Source organism: Equus quagga, chromosome 2, assembly GCF_021613505.1.
Source record: "Equus quagga isolate Etosha38 chromosome 2, UCLA_HA_Equagga_1.0, whole genome shotgun sequence".
NCBI lineage: Eukaryota > Metazoa > Chordata > Mammalia > Perissodactyla > Equidae > Equus > Equus quagga.
In genome coordinates, this window is record NC_060268.1 from 60,707,056 (window position 1) to 60,721,924 (window position 14,869).

Consider the following 14,869-nt stretch of genomic DNA (forward strand, 5'->3'; position numbering starts at 1 on the left):
ATATAACAAAATACTCTGCTGTGGTTCATAGCAAAAATAGAATACTAGAGTCTATTTTAGGCAAAATCTATCAGTCAAATAAGAAAGAACTGCAACAAAGAAACCTAAATCCTCTAGAAAAATCAGAGGTCTAAATAAAACCTACAACTAATTCTGCTTCTAGTTTCTTTGGCTAAGTTATTTCCTCCACTTTTAAATTAAACCCTGTGCTTCATTATTACAGGGCATCATTTGGTGCCACACAAACTCAGTGGCATTTTGTTGTTGTTGAGGAAGATTCGCCCTGAGCTAACATCCATTGCCAATCTTCCTGGTTTATTTATGTATTTATTTTTGCTTGAGGAAGACTAGCCCTGTGCCAATCTTCCTCTATTTTGTGTGTGGGACGCCTCCAAAGCATGGCTGGTGAGTGGAATAGGTCCGTGCCCTGGATCCGAACCTGTGAACCCAGGCCACTGAAGCAGAGTGTGCAGAAGTTGAACCACTCAGCCACGGGGACAAGCCCGCTCAGTGGCATTTTTAAGTATATTGACATTAAATGAAATGCGCCAAGTATGGGGCTCTGATGCTGTGAGCAGGTAGATGAGGCCGCTGCCAGCCGATTAACCCCTAGTGATGAGCTTCCCCCTCACTTCTCTTCCTCCTTTAAAATACAAATAGGGGATATATTGAGGTGGGCTTTTCTCTTTTCTCTCTGTAAGCTTTATTTTATTGCCAAATTGATTTAACGGCTACGAGAAATGTGTATAGTTCAGCTTCATTTTTTTTCCTCTCTGTGCATTATTTCAGCAAATTATCCTTGAAGCTAACATGATTAGTGGTCTCCAAGATACTCCATTCCATAAAATGGTGGATCCTGTTATTGTGAGGTTCATGAAAAACAGTGTTTCCCGCTGGTCTGTACTGCCACAAAAGCCTAAAAGAAAGGATAGGAAAACTTACTTTTGTGCACAACTGACCATGCACTGAGCTGAGAAAGCCCCCGTGCCCATTAGACAGTTGCTCCCTAACACCATGCTCTTCCGCCAGAGGATCAGAACTTGCGCTCACCTCCGTTCGTGAACAGGGGCAGGGTAGAGGACCACGGCCCAGAGTGTAACATCTGAAATCCCATTCTCACTGTGCCTCCAAGCAGCTTGGCACCTGTCTACGTTCTCGTTTCTGAGCTGACAACTCAAAGACAAGATAGACTCTGTTCCTTCCACCTCAGGGCTGGGACCTGAGGACTTTCGATCAAATCTTCATGGTCTTCCACATGTATTTTGGCAAGTAGTATGGAATCCATAGTTTAGCGGTGGTGTTGCCACACCAGATGCTTGAGACAGATGTACTGCCAAGATCTCCCAGACAGCATTCCCAAACACAGCCAGATCTTTGGGATCAGGAACAAAGTATACTTAACTGTTCACATTTCTTGATAATCCAAGTTAAAATTAAAACATATTTGTATTCATCCAATAATCCAAATCAACGCTCATTCACTGGTTACATCAGAGTTGGCCCCAGGACCTTGTAATATTAAATTCCCCAGTTGGGTTTTGAGCCAAGTGATATTGAACCTTGAAATGCAGAAACGGCATTTCAAGTGATGCCAGTCATGGGCCTTTCATAAAAAGAGTCTTGTATATGCTAAGCTATAACTATAATCTTTGTCATCTCCTTCATTCTTGTAAAAAAAAAAAAAATTAAAACGCTTGTTCAGCAGTTCTCAGACCTACACTTGTAATGATTTTTGAGGGCCCTAAAGAGTGTTGGTTTAAGTGGTTATATCCATCAATGTTTACCACACTAGAAACTAACACTGAGAAACTTTTTAAAATATTTATTTCAAAATAATAATAAACCTATTACCAAGGTTAACCTAAATAACATAGCTTTATTTTTTTAAAAAACTTTATTTTCAAAAGTGAAAAAATTTAGTGAAAAGAGTGGCATTGGTTGACAAGTTTGCAAATCTCTTAATAGAAGGTAGTTGGATATCTATTTCTGAATTCAATCTGTTGAAATATGTTGTTTTGTTTGAAGCACAGGAGAAAACCCTGGCCTTACATAGATAAGTATTTTGAAAAGAGAAGAACATTTTATAAATTTTATATAGCCTTTTCAGATAATTGTATATATTCTTCTTTGATTTTATACCAAAACTCAACAATGATAATTCTTAAGTGTTAGTTGCAATGTGGAATCTGAAATCACATCTGTAAACTTTTATATTTTGTGAGAGAGTAGGATTGGAAAATGCAAATGTCATTTAGTATTATTTTGAAAATAGTTTTGACCTTCCAGCCCCCCTGAAAGGGTCTTGGGACCTCCCAGGGCCTGCAGACCACACTCTGATAATCACTCGCTTTAGTTGCATGCAATGCTGTGCCAGCCACTGACAGAGAATTTGAACAAGAGAAAGTCCTAACCCTTTTGAAGAGAAAGCTTTCAGAACCACACAGAATCCATTTGGCCAGTTTGCTTTGAGAATATTTTCAAAACTCAACAAATATTTGAGAACCTCCTGTGTTTTCTGTGTTCTCATCACAAAATTCCCTAATCCCCCTCAGCAGCTTCCCCACAAACTCTCATCAACCTGGCATTGGACAGCCTACCTACACAAGCTGGGTAGGCCTCCCTTCTGCTATATCTTCTCTCTTATCTCAGGAACTTGTGCTTTCACACTTGCACAAGTAATTAAAACCTGGGTATAACCATAATGTCTAGATCACATTTCTCTAGATTACTGCAACATGCTGATGTGCAATCAGTTGTGCGGTAGGTCACATGTTCCCCTGCATTTTCACTAGTAGAGTCCTACAGTTGGCTAATGGTTAACACTTTTTTATGATTTGGAGCAATTGAAGGTTATCTGTCTAATGATGCCACTCTTGCTCAGCTTGCATCCAGCGTGCTTTCTTGATTGGAGGAGAAAGGGGTGGAGTTACTGCCACTGTTATAATAACCCTGTGTATGCCCCTAGGAGTGCATGATACATTTGAACATCACCCCTCATGTATTTCAAAATGGGAAAAAGGTTGAGAACTACCGTTCCAGTCCATGGAACTGAGGTGTGGTTGACTACCATCTCAGACCACGTGATCAAATGAATGACAACTACTTGGTAACTGGAAGTCTATTGTTAACCCTTTCTCTGCCTCGGATGCCATTGTAAGAAATAGGATTTGGAGACAAAAGAAACAAGGAATCAATCAGAGTAATAAGCAAGGTGTTCAAGAATATGTGATGCCACTGTAACAGCAGGGTCTGTCACAGAGGTGCACAGTCCCAAGGACGCTTAGTCGCTGAGCATGGCCTTGCCCGTGTTCTTGGGTTTCTATGGTTGCTGTGAAGGAAAAGCCAATCCTAGAAGAGCTAGTTTAGTGTGCGTAAAGAGGCAATTGGTGTCATCTGATAGGAGTTTGTGTGGGAGCGGGGATAGAGATGGGAAAGGAGGTGAAGGTAGCTATGGAGAAATGATAGCCAGTAACCATTGATGAGCATCTGTGGTTCAACAGAGGACCAAAAGTCGTTGGATTACTTCAGAGAGGCAGCTCTCAGGTACCCTTCTCTGATGTGAAATGGAGGCAATAATATTTTGAAAAAATATAGAATGCTCTATCAAACTAGGAGTATTTTGCAGGTGACAGGGATGGCCGCAAGGAAAGAGACTGTGTTCTTCCTCTCTGTAGTGACAGGGAAGGGAAAGTACCCATTTATGCCAGTGCTGTTTTATCCTGTTGCTGATGAAGACCTAGAAAAAGCTACAAATCCCTCTTACCATTCTTTGAATTCCCCAGAAGCTCTCCAGATCAGAGAACCCAATTCTATGAGTTGAAAGGAGGGAGGGAATGATGAGAACACATAGGGGAAAGGGCTAGGAATTTAAAAGACAGATTCTTGGAGTAGGGTCTTCAGACCACATTTCATTCACTCATTCGATGGGGATATCACACTGTTCCTGCTCCAATGGAGCTTCCAGTCTGATTCCAGGAGCCGGAGTGATGCGGGGGAGAGGAGACGTACAACAAACAAGGAAGCAAGCAAGCAAAGAAACATGTAATGACAAAATGAGAGAATGCAGGGGAGAAAGGGTGCAGAGAATGACAGGGAGGGGAGACTGAGAGCCTTAGAAGAGCGGTCAGGCACACCTGACAGTGATGAGGGGCTGTGGGCTCCCTACCCTAGAAAAACTGTACTTTGATAGCTCAAATAATCGTGTGCGTGTAATAATAATAATGCCCCTCATTCAAATGAAGCTCCTTTTGAGAACTTAAGTCTGGCTCAGCTGAAGTCAGGAAAGAAATAACAATAATAAGAGTAACAATAACACGTTGAGTGCTTGCTGTGAGATCCCTGGCGCCCCCTCCTCGTCTTTCAATTAGACTGAGAGAGTTATCTGCCAGGGATGGGACTTTACCGGGAGTAAGAGAAGGTAGACAATCTTATTAGTTTTCTCTCACTCTGTAACAAGTTACCAAAAGCTTAGTGGCTTAAAACAATCCAAGTTTGTTGCCTTACAGTTCTGTCGTTCAGAAGTCCTAAAGGAGCTAAAGTCAAGGTGCCACAGGGCTGCATTCCTTTCTGGAGGTCCGAGGGGAGAGCATGTTTCCTTGCCCTTTCCGGCTTCTAGAAGCCACTCACAAAAGAACGAACAAGGAAAGCCCCTGGCCCTCCTCCTCCCTCTTTAAAGCCAGCAACTTGCATCTGTCTGTGCCTTTCTTCTCCAGTCACATCCTTTCTTCTGTAGTCACGTCTTCTCCAACTCTCTTCTCTCCCGCCTCCCTCCTCCACTTTTAAGGACCTTGTGATGACGTTGGGTCCACCTAGATAATCTAGATGAAATATCCCTATTTTAAGGTTATCTGTTTAGTAACCTTAATTCCATCTGCAACTTTGTTTCCCCTATGCTGTGTAACCTAACATATTCGCAGGTTCCAGGGACCAGGACATGGATATCTTTGGAGGGCCGCTATTCTGCCTATCACAATAATTGAAAATAAAAGTGAGAAAAGAAGCAAAGCTCTTGGTCCCTTCTGGAGTTCTCTGTTCACACTTGGAAAGTCTTGTCCTCTCTCTTATTTTATGTAACCACATTTGTCATAACAGCTAAATATGTAGTATCTGAACTATATAATAATTTGTAGGTTTGTGTGATCTTGGACGAGAGACAAGGCACTCACTTTGAATTTTCCCACCTACAACATGACAGGATGGAAGTAGATGTTCTCTCAAAACTCCGCCAGTGTTTCTAGTCTGACCTTTGAAATATCCATGTCTTTGTAGATTTCATTCCACAGTGTGATGTGTCACGCCACTGAGCATGTCTGCTGAACGCCCCAAAGCCACAGCATCCTTGCTGGTAGTTTTGTGGTTAAGTCACTATTGAATTTAGTACATGCTGCCAGCGTTGAGGAGATCTTTTCACCCAGGTGTCAACACAGGTACTTTGTGGATGTACAAAACATGAGAACAAATCTGACTTTTTAAAAAATTAACTCCCAACTTCTGCTCTGCTGAGGGTGATGTGCATTGCATTGTGTCTGGCCCACGTAGAATGATCTGTTGCATTTGTTGCAACAGAGAATTTGTCGTTGCTATTGTTATAAGCTTTGGAAGTGCACATACTTCGTAACATTAAAATATAACAGTTTACAGTTTACAAAAGTTTCATATCTGTTATTTCATGTGATCTTCTGTAACAATGTTCTGAGATTGTTAACATACACTTCTTTAAAATGGGTGTATTTTTAGGGTTAACTGGGTAACCAGTCCTATCATAATTCGGCATAGACACTTTATATGCATCCTTGATCAGTGGTAACAGAGGTACCAAGTAATTTGTTGGAAAACTGACCTCAAGCACTTGATTGAAACACAGACTTATTCACTCACATGCTGCATATGCAGCAACAAAGTGATCAGACATCCTTTATGTCTTAAATTGGACATGATCTTAATGAGACAGCTCATCCTGCCTTTTATCTTTTTACCTTTGAAAGGAAATGCACTCACAGAATGCTCTCAGGCACTTTTCTTAATCATACTTTATTCTATAAGCATTTTTCCTGCCTTCTCACAGTCTGGAAATACGTTATTCACAATATATCTTTCTAAACATTTATCTGAATATTAGATAGAATTATACATATGCAAAGTCCCAAGAGTTACAGTATTGCAACCACACATCAAGACGGCATTGTTTATAGCTGTCTATACTAACTTTCATATGTGGAATAATTCCCCCAAATTATTTTAGAAATTAATAATTTTTCAAAAATAATTCAAACAACCCATTTGTCCTTCTGCCTTTTTCGTTCTTAAGTTCAACTGCGTAAAACAAAAGAGAGACTTTTAGATGAATTATAAACTCATTTAATTTCCAGACATTGTCTAATGTTTAAACACTGACATCAAAGCAAAGAACCAATTATCAGAGTTCATTTGATCTGAAGCCCTGTTGCCTGAATTACTGTAGTTTTCCTTGTGCTGAAAAGGAAATCTGTGTCACATCTCAAAGTCGCAGTATTTAAAACCACTTTATCCATAGCGGTTTAACTTGAAACATGTGTTTGGGCTCACTAACCACAAGGAGGCATTGAAGCATCTCTTCAAAATGTGGAAAGCAATTTTACTTAAAAAAAAAATTGTTCCTACAGTTGCTGAATTTCATCTAAGCAATCATACCTGCTTGTGAATATGCATGCCTTTTAAACTCCTGTTTTAACCCACTTATTTTCTCTAACCCTTGAAATAGCAGCAGAAAGTGTCGCTGTTGTTTCTTTTGTGGAAGATTTTTGGTCAGTTGTCATCCACATGCATTTTCCTCCTGCTCTGTTTCCAACGGACATGAAGGCAAACTGCAGGACTTCTGTTAGAGCTGACGCCGTAACGGCATTAACCTTCATTGCCCTTTAAAGGTTAAAAGTTCTTTTGACTGTGTGAGCAGAAGCATATTTCTTTAGTATTTTATTACTTAAATACGTATTTCTGACAGCAAGGGTTTCTCTGAAATCTGTGTGTTAGTTTAGAATGATTCTGGGACACATCTTCAAAAGGCCACATAGGAAGCATAAGTTAAAAGCTAAAATAGTTTTTTTCAAACTTGAGCATGACTTTCTTACATGCTGCTTTGAACATTCCTGTTAAATGTCAGAAATTTTCCCCATGCTTTTGTAATCCTAATTCCCAGCAGCTTTGCTGGTATTGAAAAATATGAACCTCTCTGTTGCAGAATACGCTGCTTAGCACATCTTCCAGAATAATGCTTAATCCCCTGAGAAGCAGGGATCACATTCTTAGGAGTTAGATTGTTTCTGCAAGATGCTTCAGAGAAGATCCTTTCCTGGAGTGTGGACTGTGACACTTTGAAATCCTAGTGTGCCATTTTGCCATACTGACTTGCTCTTTCTGGGTTTTGACACCTTCTTTGCCTTTTAGGATATTCCCGGCCTGTGCGACAAAATATTGCCGACTTCAACACACAGCAGAACATGCAGCTGGGGAGGCTGTGTGACATCTTAGGTACCGTAAATGTTTTTACACAAATGGCTCTTTGGAATGTTTGTCAGTGAATGTTGATAAAATGTTTATTTTTTGCTTACTTTTTTTCCTCTATATGGAAAAAGCTTAGATTTCTAATCTGCCTGTGGGTCAACTGAACGTTTTGTTTTAAAGGGCCAATTTACAGTGAAGTCAACTTGAATTAAAAAATGACATTTTTAACCCATTTACTTGGATAGTTTTCTAAATTCTCTTTGCAGCAGGTTTGGATAAGAATTTCTTTCCCATAGCCCCAAATCTTCTTCTTTTACTGAATTTTGCAGTGAGTGAAGTCAAAATTTTATATTTGTGTCAATATTGTCTATTATGATATCTGCGGAATGAGTAGAAGGTGGTATCAGAAATGAAAAGCATTGTGTTTTCATTATAAGAATAAGAGGGAAATGAAGATAGATTTTTAAAAGAAGCTTTTATTTGAGTATATATCATCTAGTTATTAGAAAACAAGAAGTGCCTAGTGGAGGGAATTCTTAGAAATACAGACCTTACGTGAAAGATACACCTTTGTAAAGGTCAAGTTCTGATACTGGTTTGGTCAGTTCTAGATCAGACGCCCTCTGGGCTGAGGAGAGAGGGCTTTGGCTCCTGTTTGACGCTAAGCTTCAGGTTGGGCTTAGAGAATAGAGGTTGCAAAGGCTCAGCAGTAAGAGGGAACCCGTGTGGGAGGTACGGGCCAAAAATTCAAGGTTAAACAAAAATTAGTTTTTAATTAGTTACCAAATAAGATCTTCTTTGTTTTGTTAAAATATAATTGCTTTGTCCCTTATTTAAGCAAAACGAGGAAGAATTTTAAATTATCAATGACCAACTTAGCTGGCTCCCTGGAATGACATACTTTACATGATCATATATATTTCAGCATCATTATTATTTTATAAATGCCATTTGGTAACAAAAATACATCAGCACAAGAAATTTACAGTGTCCTACAATAATAATAGTGTAATTGCTTTAATCTATTATCTAGGCATTCATATTGTTTTTCAGCATTACAAAAAAAATTCTTTTAAATGACTTGAGATTGATTTGTTAGTGTTGAGCTATTTCAACTAAAAACCTGACCGGGTGGAAACCACTGAAGTGCGGCAGAGGGCAGACTTTGCTCTAATTTATTTGAATTAATTTTTTTCCTCAGCTTTTTTTATACCCTTCTATATATAGTACAAACCATCAGCAAAGAATTTCTGTACAAAATATTCTCATTATGGGGAAGGACTCGAAAGTATTAGGCTTCTATTTTAAATAATTGAATAATTCAGTCTATGCCCACCTGCAATGGAAAATTTTGCTAATATGGACATTTCTGAGAGATTATGAACCAAATGTCTTTTCTTTGTACACTATCCTCATGATATAGCAATGCAATCCTCAAACCTTTTCAAGAGGAGTAATGAAAGTTCAGAAATAGTGGTTAGAATGTAGAAAAAGTATTTGCTTGTTAAAGTAGGAAGAAACTAGAAAAATTAGTAATAATTTTGTAGAAAAATGAATGAGTCTCTTTTTATTATTCTATTAATTCCTAGTAAAGGGTGTTGATTTTTCTGCTTATTCAGGGAAAAAAAGATAATCCGATCACACTGGGAAGACTTGTCATTTCGATATTGGCTGTGAACTCAGGGTGTCAAGTGGGGACAGCAATGGCTAGTGTTTTCAATTCCTAGATGAGTTAAGCAAGAGAGTGACTGATATTGACTATTGAGTAGCAATCAAAGCAGCCTTCATCTTCATATTAATTCCTTTCCAAAATTACCTGTCAATTAACTTTGAAATTTGTGGATTCATTATCAAACCACATTAATATTGGATACTTTTTTTTGGCCAGAAATGAACAGAAAAGGTGAAATTAGCAACATGATTTATCATTTGTAACTGAGACATTTCTTCCCAAGAAAGATTTATTTTTCTCCTGCTATGGAGTCTTTAACTTATTTTTGTTGTTTGTTTTTGTGTCCTACTTTTTTATACTTTAAAAAAACACTGGTTTGGTAAAGCTCTAGTCTCTTCTTGACAACAAGACTTGGAATGACTAATTGGATCATTCAGCAATTGGGTACAAGCTATCTAACTACTGTCTCCCCATTAATTTATTTTGAGGTTTATGTGGCAATTTGGGTTCCAAATTAAATAGGAGCCACTTAAATATTTACATCTCTAGATCACTTGCTCTAGAGCCAGCACTGGGCCAGTTCAGAACACATTGCTTCTAGCTACAAGATGCTTTGTCTCTGGAAAGGGAGATTTCTCCTGCATGCCGAGGATCTCACTTACTGTGTAAGACTTTCCGTCTCCTGAATCCCTCCATTCTCCGCAGTCCCTTTGGTCAGCCCACAGGGATTTATTGAGTGGCTCCCGCACACGCTACACTGTACCACGGCTTGGGGGAATAGAAGAAAAAACACACGCCTCACCTGTGGGAAGTTTGGAGAAACAGGATTAATAGATTCAAAACAACAGGATGGAACAAAGAGGACATAATTTCATCGTGTTAACTCTTGAGGCACTGACTAAAGGAGCACTAGTGTGGAAGGCGGGCTGGGGACTCGCTGTGGGCTGGCCCCGTCAGGATGGGCCGTGGGGTAGATTCGTGCATCTGGACTATTTGTTGAGCAGCTACTGGGAGCCAGATCCTGCACCGGGGCTTTATATATATTCTTTCATTTAATACTCCTCAAGCTCCATGCCCCAGGTGATTTTGTTCCCCATTTTACAGATGAAGAAACCGATGCTTAGAAAGGTTATATAACGTGCCCAGGGTCCCTAGGCAGCTGAGCTAGAATTTGATCAGTCTACACTCCGTATACTCTGCCAAACTGAACAGAGGAGTCTTAAGATCCTCTCTTGGCCCTGCCTGACCAAGGAGACATTTTACAGCCCTCCCTCCTCTGGACTTCCCTAAGCACCTGTCTGCATGCTTCTTTGTACCCATTACACCACGCCATGTTTTACGGCTGTGTGCGCATGCGAAATGGTTGCTACCTGGCTGTTGGTTGCCATGCTGTGGTGGCTGCATGTTGCTGTGCTGCTGTAAGCTATGCCATCTGTATTTCAAATACCAGCAGGGTCACCTGTCCCCTGGTGGACAGGATTCAGCGGAGCTTCCAGACTAAGATAGACTAGGAAGAAGGACCTGGCCTCTCACTTCCAAAAAAATTGGCATGAAAACCCTATGAATAGCAGTGCCAGAAGATGAGAAGATGGCGTGAAAAGACCGGGCAGGGTTCTGCTCTGCTGTGCACAGGGGCACTAGGAGTCGGATCGACTCGGTGGCACTAACAACAATAAAAAAGTGGTTGTTTCTCACAGGTAGCATTTCAGTTGCTTTGATTCCTGTGTTTCCCTCCATGTCTAGCCAAGGGCTTTGCCCCTACCGAGCAGTCATTTTATGAATGAATGGATGACTCGATTGGCTGCTGATCTCCTCTCCATACTCCCTGAACATCCTGCAGCCTGGAGTGGGTAATCTTGTCTCGCTATTCCATTTGGATGGGATATTTAATTAGGATTTCTTTCTATGTTCCTAATAAGAAGGCTGTCTTAAGAAGAAGAACAGTAGGGCCAGCCCTGGGGTGGAGTGGTTAAAGTTCTGCATGCTCCACTTCGGCAGCCCAGGTTCACAGGTTCAGATCCTGGGTGCAGACCTACTCCACTTGTCAGCCATGCTGTGGAGGCGTCCCACACACAAAATAGAGGAAGACTGGCACTGATGTTAGCTCAGGACTAATCTTCCTCAAGCAAAAAAAAGAGAAAGATTGACAATGAATGTTAGCTCAGGGAGAATCTTCCTCACCAAAAAAAAAAAAAAAGGAGAACAGCTAAATTAACGCAGTGTTTTTTTTAAGCCAAGAATCACTAAATGTGCTATTTAAGTAATCTCCTCCTCTTTGGGAATGGAGCAGGGAAAACGTTGGTTTCCTGAAATAATCATTTCCGTGGTCATAATCAGACCATTTATTTGGACAGGACATTCCCTCAATTGGCCCTGCCAAGACCAGGCAGAATAAGAAATTGTAATTTCATCAGCTTTCTAAAGTTAATAGCTCTGTTTTATAATTTACTAAAGTTAATGGGATAAATTTTTAAAGCAGCATGCAATTCCCATTGATGTTAATGGGAGTTCTGGGGCTAAATCCCTACGTATTACTTGAAAGTACACTTCCACGGTACCTCACAGCCCTCCTTCTGAAGAAATTGTTGTGTCTATTTTTTTTGGTGGTAGTGTTATTTATCTTTTCTTTAGAGAAATGCTAAAGTGCAAAAGAAGCCGGTTAAATTGCTAACATTTGTACAAAACGAAACTAAACTAAATTCACCGTGGCTTTTGGATATGGTCTTTATTTTAAACTGTGTGACATCAATCTGATGTCAGAGCTCATAATGTCATTTACCTTTATACCAGTAATTAACATTGTGCTTGTTGCTTTCAGATGCCAACGTGAGCGTCATCTACATCTGCTCCCATCAAATGAGTGATGAGCTACTGCAGTATTACAATAAAATCCTGAGTCTACAGGCAGCTGTCAAATCTGGGAACCTGAAGGACAGAAGTGACCTGCAGGACAGGTTCAAAATTATCACCCCTGAAGCTGTAAACATCTTCACTGTGAGTTTGTCTTCTAATTACTACGGCTTCAGGGATGCAGTAAAATTAAATTGGAAATTTTATAACTTGCAACGCTCTGGTACACATCAGTGAAATATTATTGCAAGTTTAACAGCTTTACTGATTAGACTACTAGTTGGGCTGTAGGAAATAAATATTCCAGTTTAACTTTCAGACTTAGTTGAGCTACCCCCGCCCAGTGTCTCTGTGGCTGAAGCCTAATTGCAATGTTGGGTGGTACCATCAAGTAGGTGAATTTACATCATCTACGGTTCCTTTTTCTTAATTTTGTGTGGAGGACACCAAGGCAGAGAAAGGCTGGGCCTGCCCACGGTCACAAAGCTAGTTAGGGACAGAATCTAACCCAGGGCCCCTGTTTTCTTGTTTCCACAGTGGCATTCCTTGTTACCCCATGGGTTTTTTTCCTCAGGGGAATTTGGCCTGATTTACCATATCACATGGTCCAGAATGAACAAGTTAAAGAAAACATTTTTTTAACTTGCACTGATTTTTAATGAATAGAAGGAATTCTGAGTGGAAACCTGTCCCTAGACAAGAGCTTTTGGGAAATTCATGGAACCACGAGGGCAGCGTTCTAGAATAAGGCAGTGCAAATAATGGCTTGAAATGAATTTCTTTATATTTTAATGAGAATTTAAACTTCCCGTGTTAAACAACCAACATTTTAATATCTAATGGACTACGCAATTTTGAGGAAACTTTTTTTTGTATAATTAAGAGTCTGAATTTGCTGATAAAGAGAGCTCTCTCCATTCACAAATGGGATGCACCGAAGTCAACTCTCTATTGCCAGAGAAACTGATTGCGTGCTTTATGTAGGAAATATCTCTGTGCTGAGTTACTGCCCACTAACCCTTCAGATGTGCCATGATTTGGCCCAAAAAAAGGCCTGCCAGGGCTGGAGGGGGCTGCTATTGCATTTCTACTTTGCTGGTATACTCAGTGAATTGTTATCAGTTTTTACTCTCTTCTACCACCATGAAGATTTTATTTTTTCATAACTGGTTATCTCAATGTTCCCAAAAAACTCTCTGCCCAGCTCTGTTTCATTGGCATCAGTTGGCTGTGGAAGATGAAGGCAAGGTCAGGGACAGGGTAAGCAAGAGAAAGGACAGGGGACAAGTCATCATATTCTTACTTATATTCTTGGGAACCTCCCAATGTCCTCCACCAACGCCAGCGTTGCCTTGGTGCCTCCTAGCTATCCTCTGGCCCTAAGGGCAGAGTTACTGTGGACACTGGGAAGCAAGGGAAAAAAGAACTATCATTAGTGTGCAGTTAATTTCCTGATTTTCTCCAGCCATAAACTGGAGCTAATGCCTGAGAGCTGCCAAGAAGGAGTTTCTGCACATCTGAAATGCCACAGACATTGAAGAGGCGTGGAATGGGGAAGGGGCACTCATTTGGGAGAAGGAACGGGAGTAAACTAACATTTGTCAAATGCTTAGCATCCATTTTCTCCTTTGATCCTCAGAACAGCGCAAGAAGACAGAAATGATCTGTCTCCTTCTATGGCTGAGGAAACCAAGACTTGTTTTCTAGTCCAAAGTTATGAAGCAAAAGTTAGCCAAGAGTATGAACCCAAATCTGTCTGACTGCAGAACACCATCATGAACTGGAGGGACTGCTTTGTTCCCAGATGACCTTGTGGCCTTGGGCAAGCCCCTGTACCTCTCTGGTCCTCTGTTCTTCATCTATAAAATGAGGTGATGGGTTGGAGTGTTTCAGTAATCCTGTTGCCTGAGAAGTGCACCCTCACTGGTCCCCTCTTTGACTTCCAAGCAGGAGACAGGCAGTTAGCACCACCGGAGGCACTGGACTGCCTTCCTAGTGTCGGTTCGCATCTTTGTGAGTAGAAACAAGTAGGAAATATTTTAAGTCCTCAATATTTCTCCTATGTGTTTAAGTTTAAATTATTTGAGCAATTAATCACTCATAGGCAATCAATTTGTTAAAATACAAAAATTAAACTCTTACTTTCAAATCAGTTCCTGCTCACGTTTGGCTATGGCTTGCTTTCTTTTTAATGGGTTTGAGATTGTATCAGTGCCGCTTTTCATTCAAATGGATGGCTTTGAGGAGATTTTTTTAAAGCATGCCAGAAATCTGTTTGTACATCTCTCCAAGTTACTATACAATGTTTGAATCTGTAATGGTAAAAAGTGCTGTTATAAAGTCATCATGTCTCATTTTGAACATTTTAATGTTTATGAAGACATCTTGAACAACTATCTTTTCTCTCAGGTCAAAAAAAAAAAATCAGTGGTGATAAATTAAATGTAGCTATAATGTTATGGAATTAGGAGAATTTTAGATTTTTGTCATCCGTGTTAATCCACTGCCTGGATCTGATGATACTGATTTTCTCTAAATGGTCATACAAGACCCGAGGTCAGTGATGTGTCCTCTGCCATCCCTCACTCACATTCAAATCTTTATTAAACTCATGTTGAACACAATGCTACGCTACCATACTGCCCGAAGAAGAAGGCATGCCCACAGACAACTGTAACGGAGTCAGATGGGGTACTTGCCAATAAAGATAAGCAAACTGAGAGAAGACGGAAATCACGCTGCCGGAAATGTGCACAGAACTTTAACATTAGGGTTTATTGCTGCATCTGCCATCCCTTCATTACACCTCATAAACCGACCAGACCTTCACTACCCGATCTGTGAAATGGGAGAAATTGTGGCAGCTGG

General features: G+C 40.3%; 1 protein-coding gene across 1 annotated transcript in view; it reads left to right on the forward strand.

The window, feature by feature from the left end:
* The window catches only part of IQCH (IQ motif containing H), a 176,506-nt gene that overhangs the window by 92,322 nt on the left and 69,315 nt on the right, over window positions 1-14,869 (forward strand). The window contains exons 11-12 of the mRNA XM_046653366.1: window positions 7,423-7,506; window positions 11,970-12,145. Of these exons, the coding sequence (XP_046509322.1) occupies window positions 7,423-7,506; window positions 11,970-12,145 (260 nt within the window). The remainder of the gene's footprint in view (window positions 1-7,422; window positions 7,507-11,969; window positions 12,146-14,869) is intronic.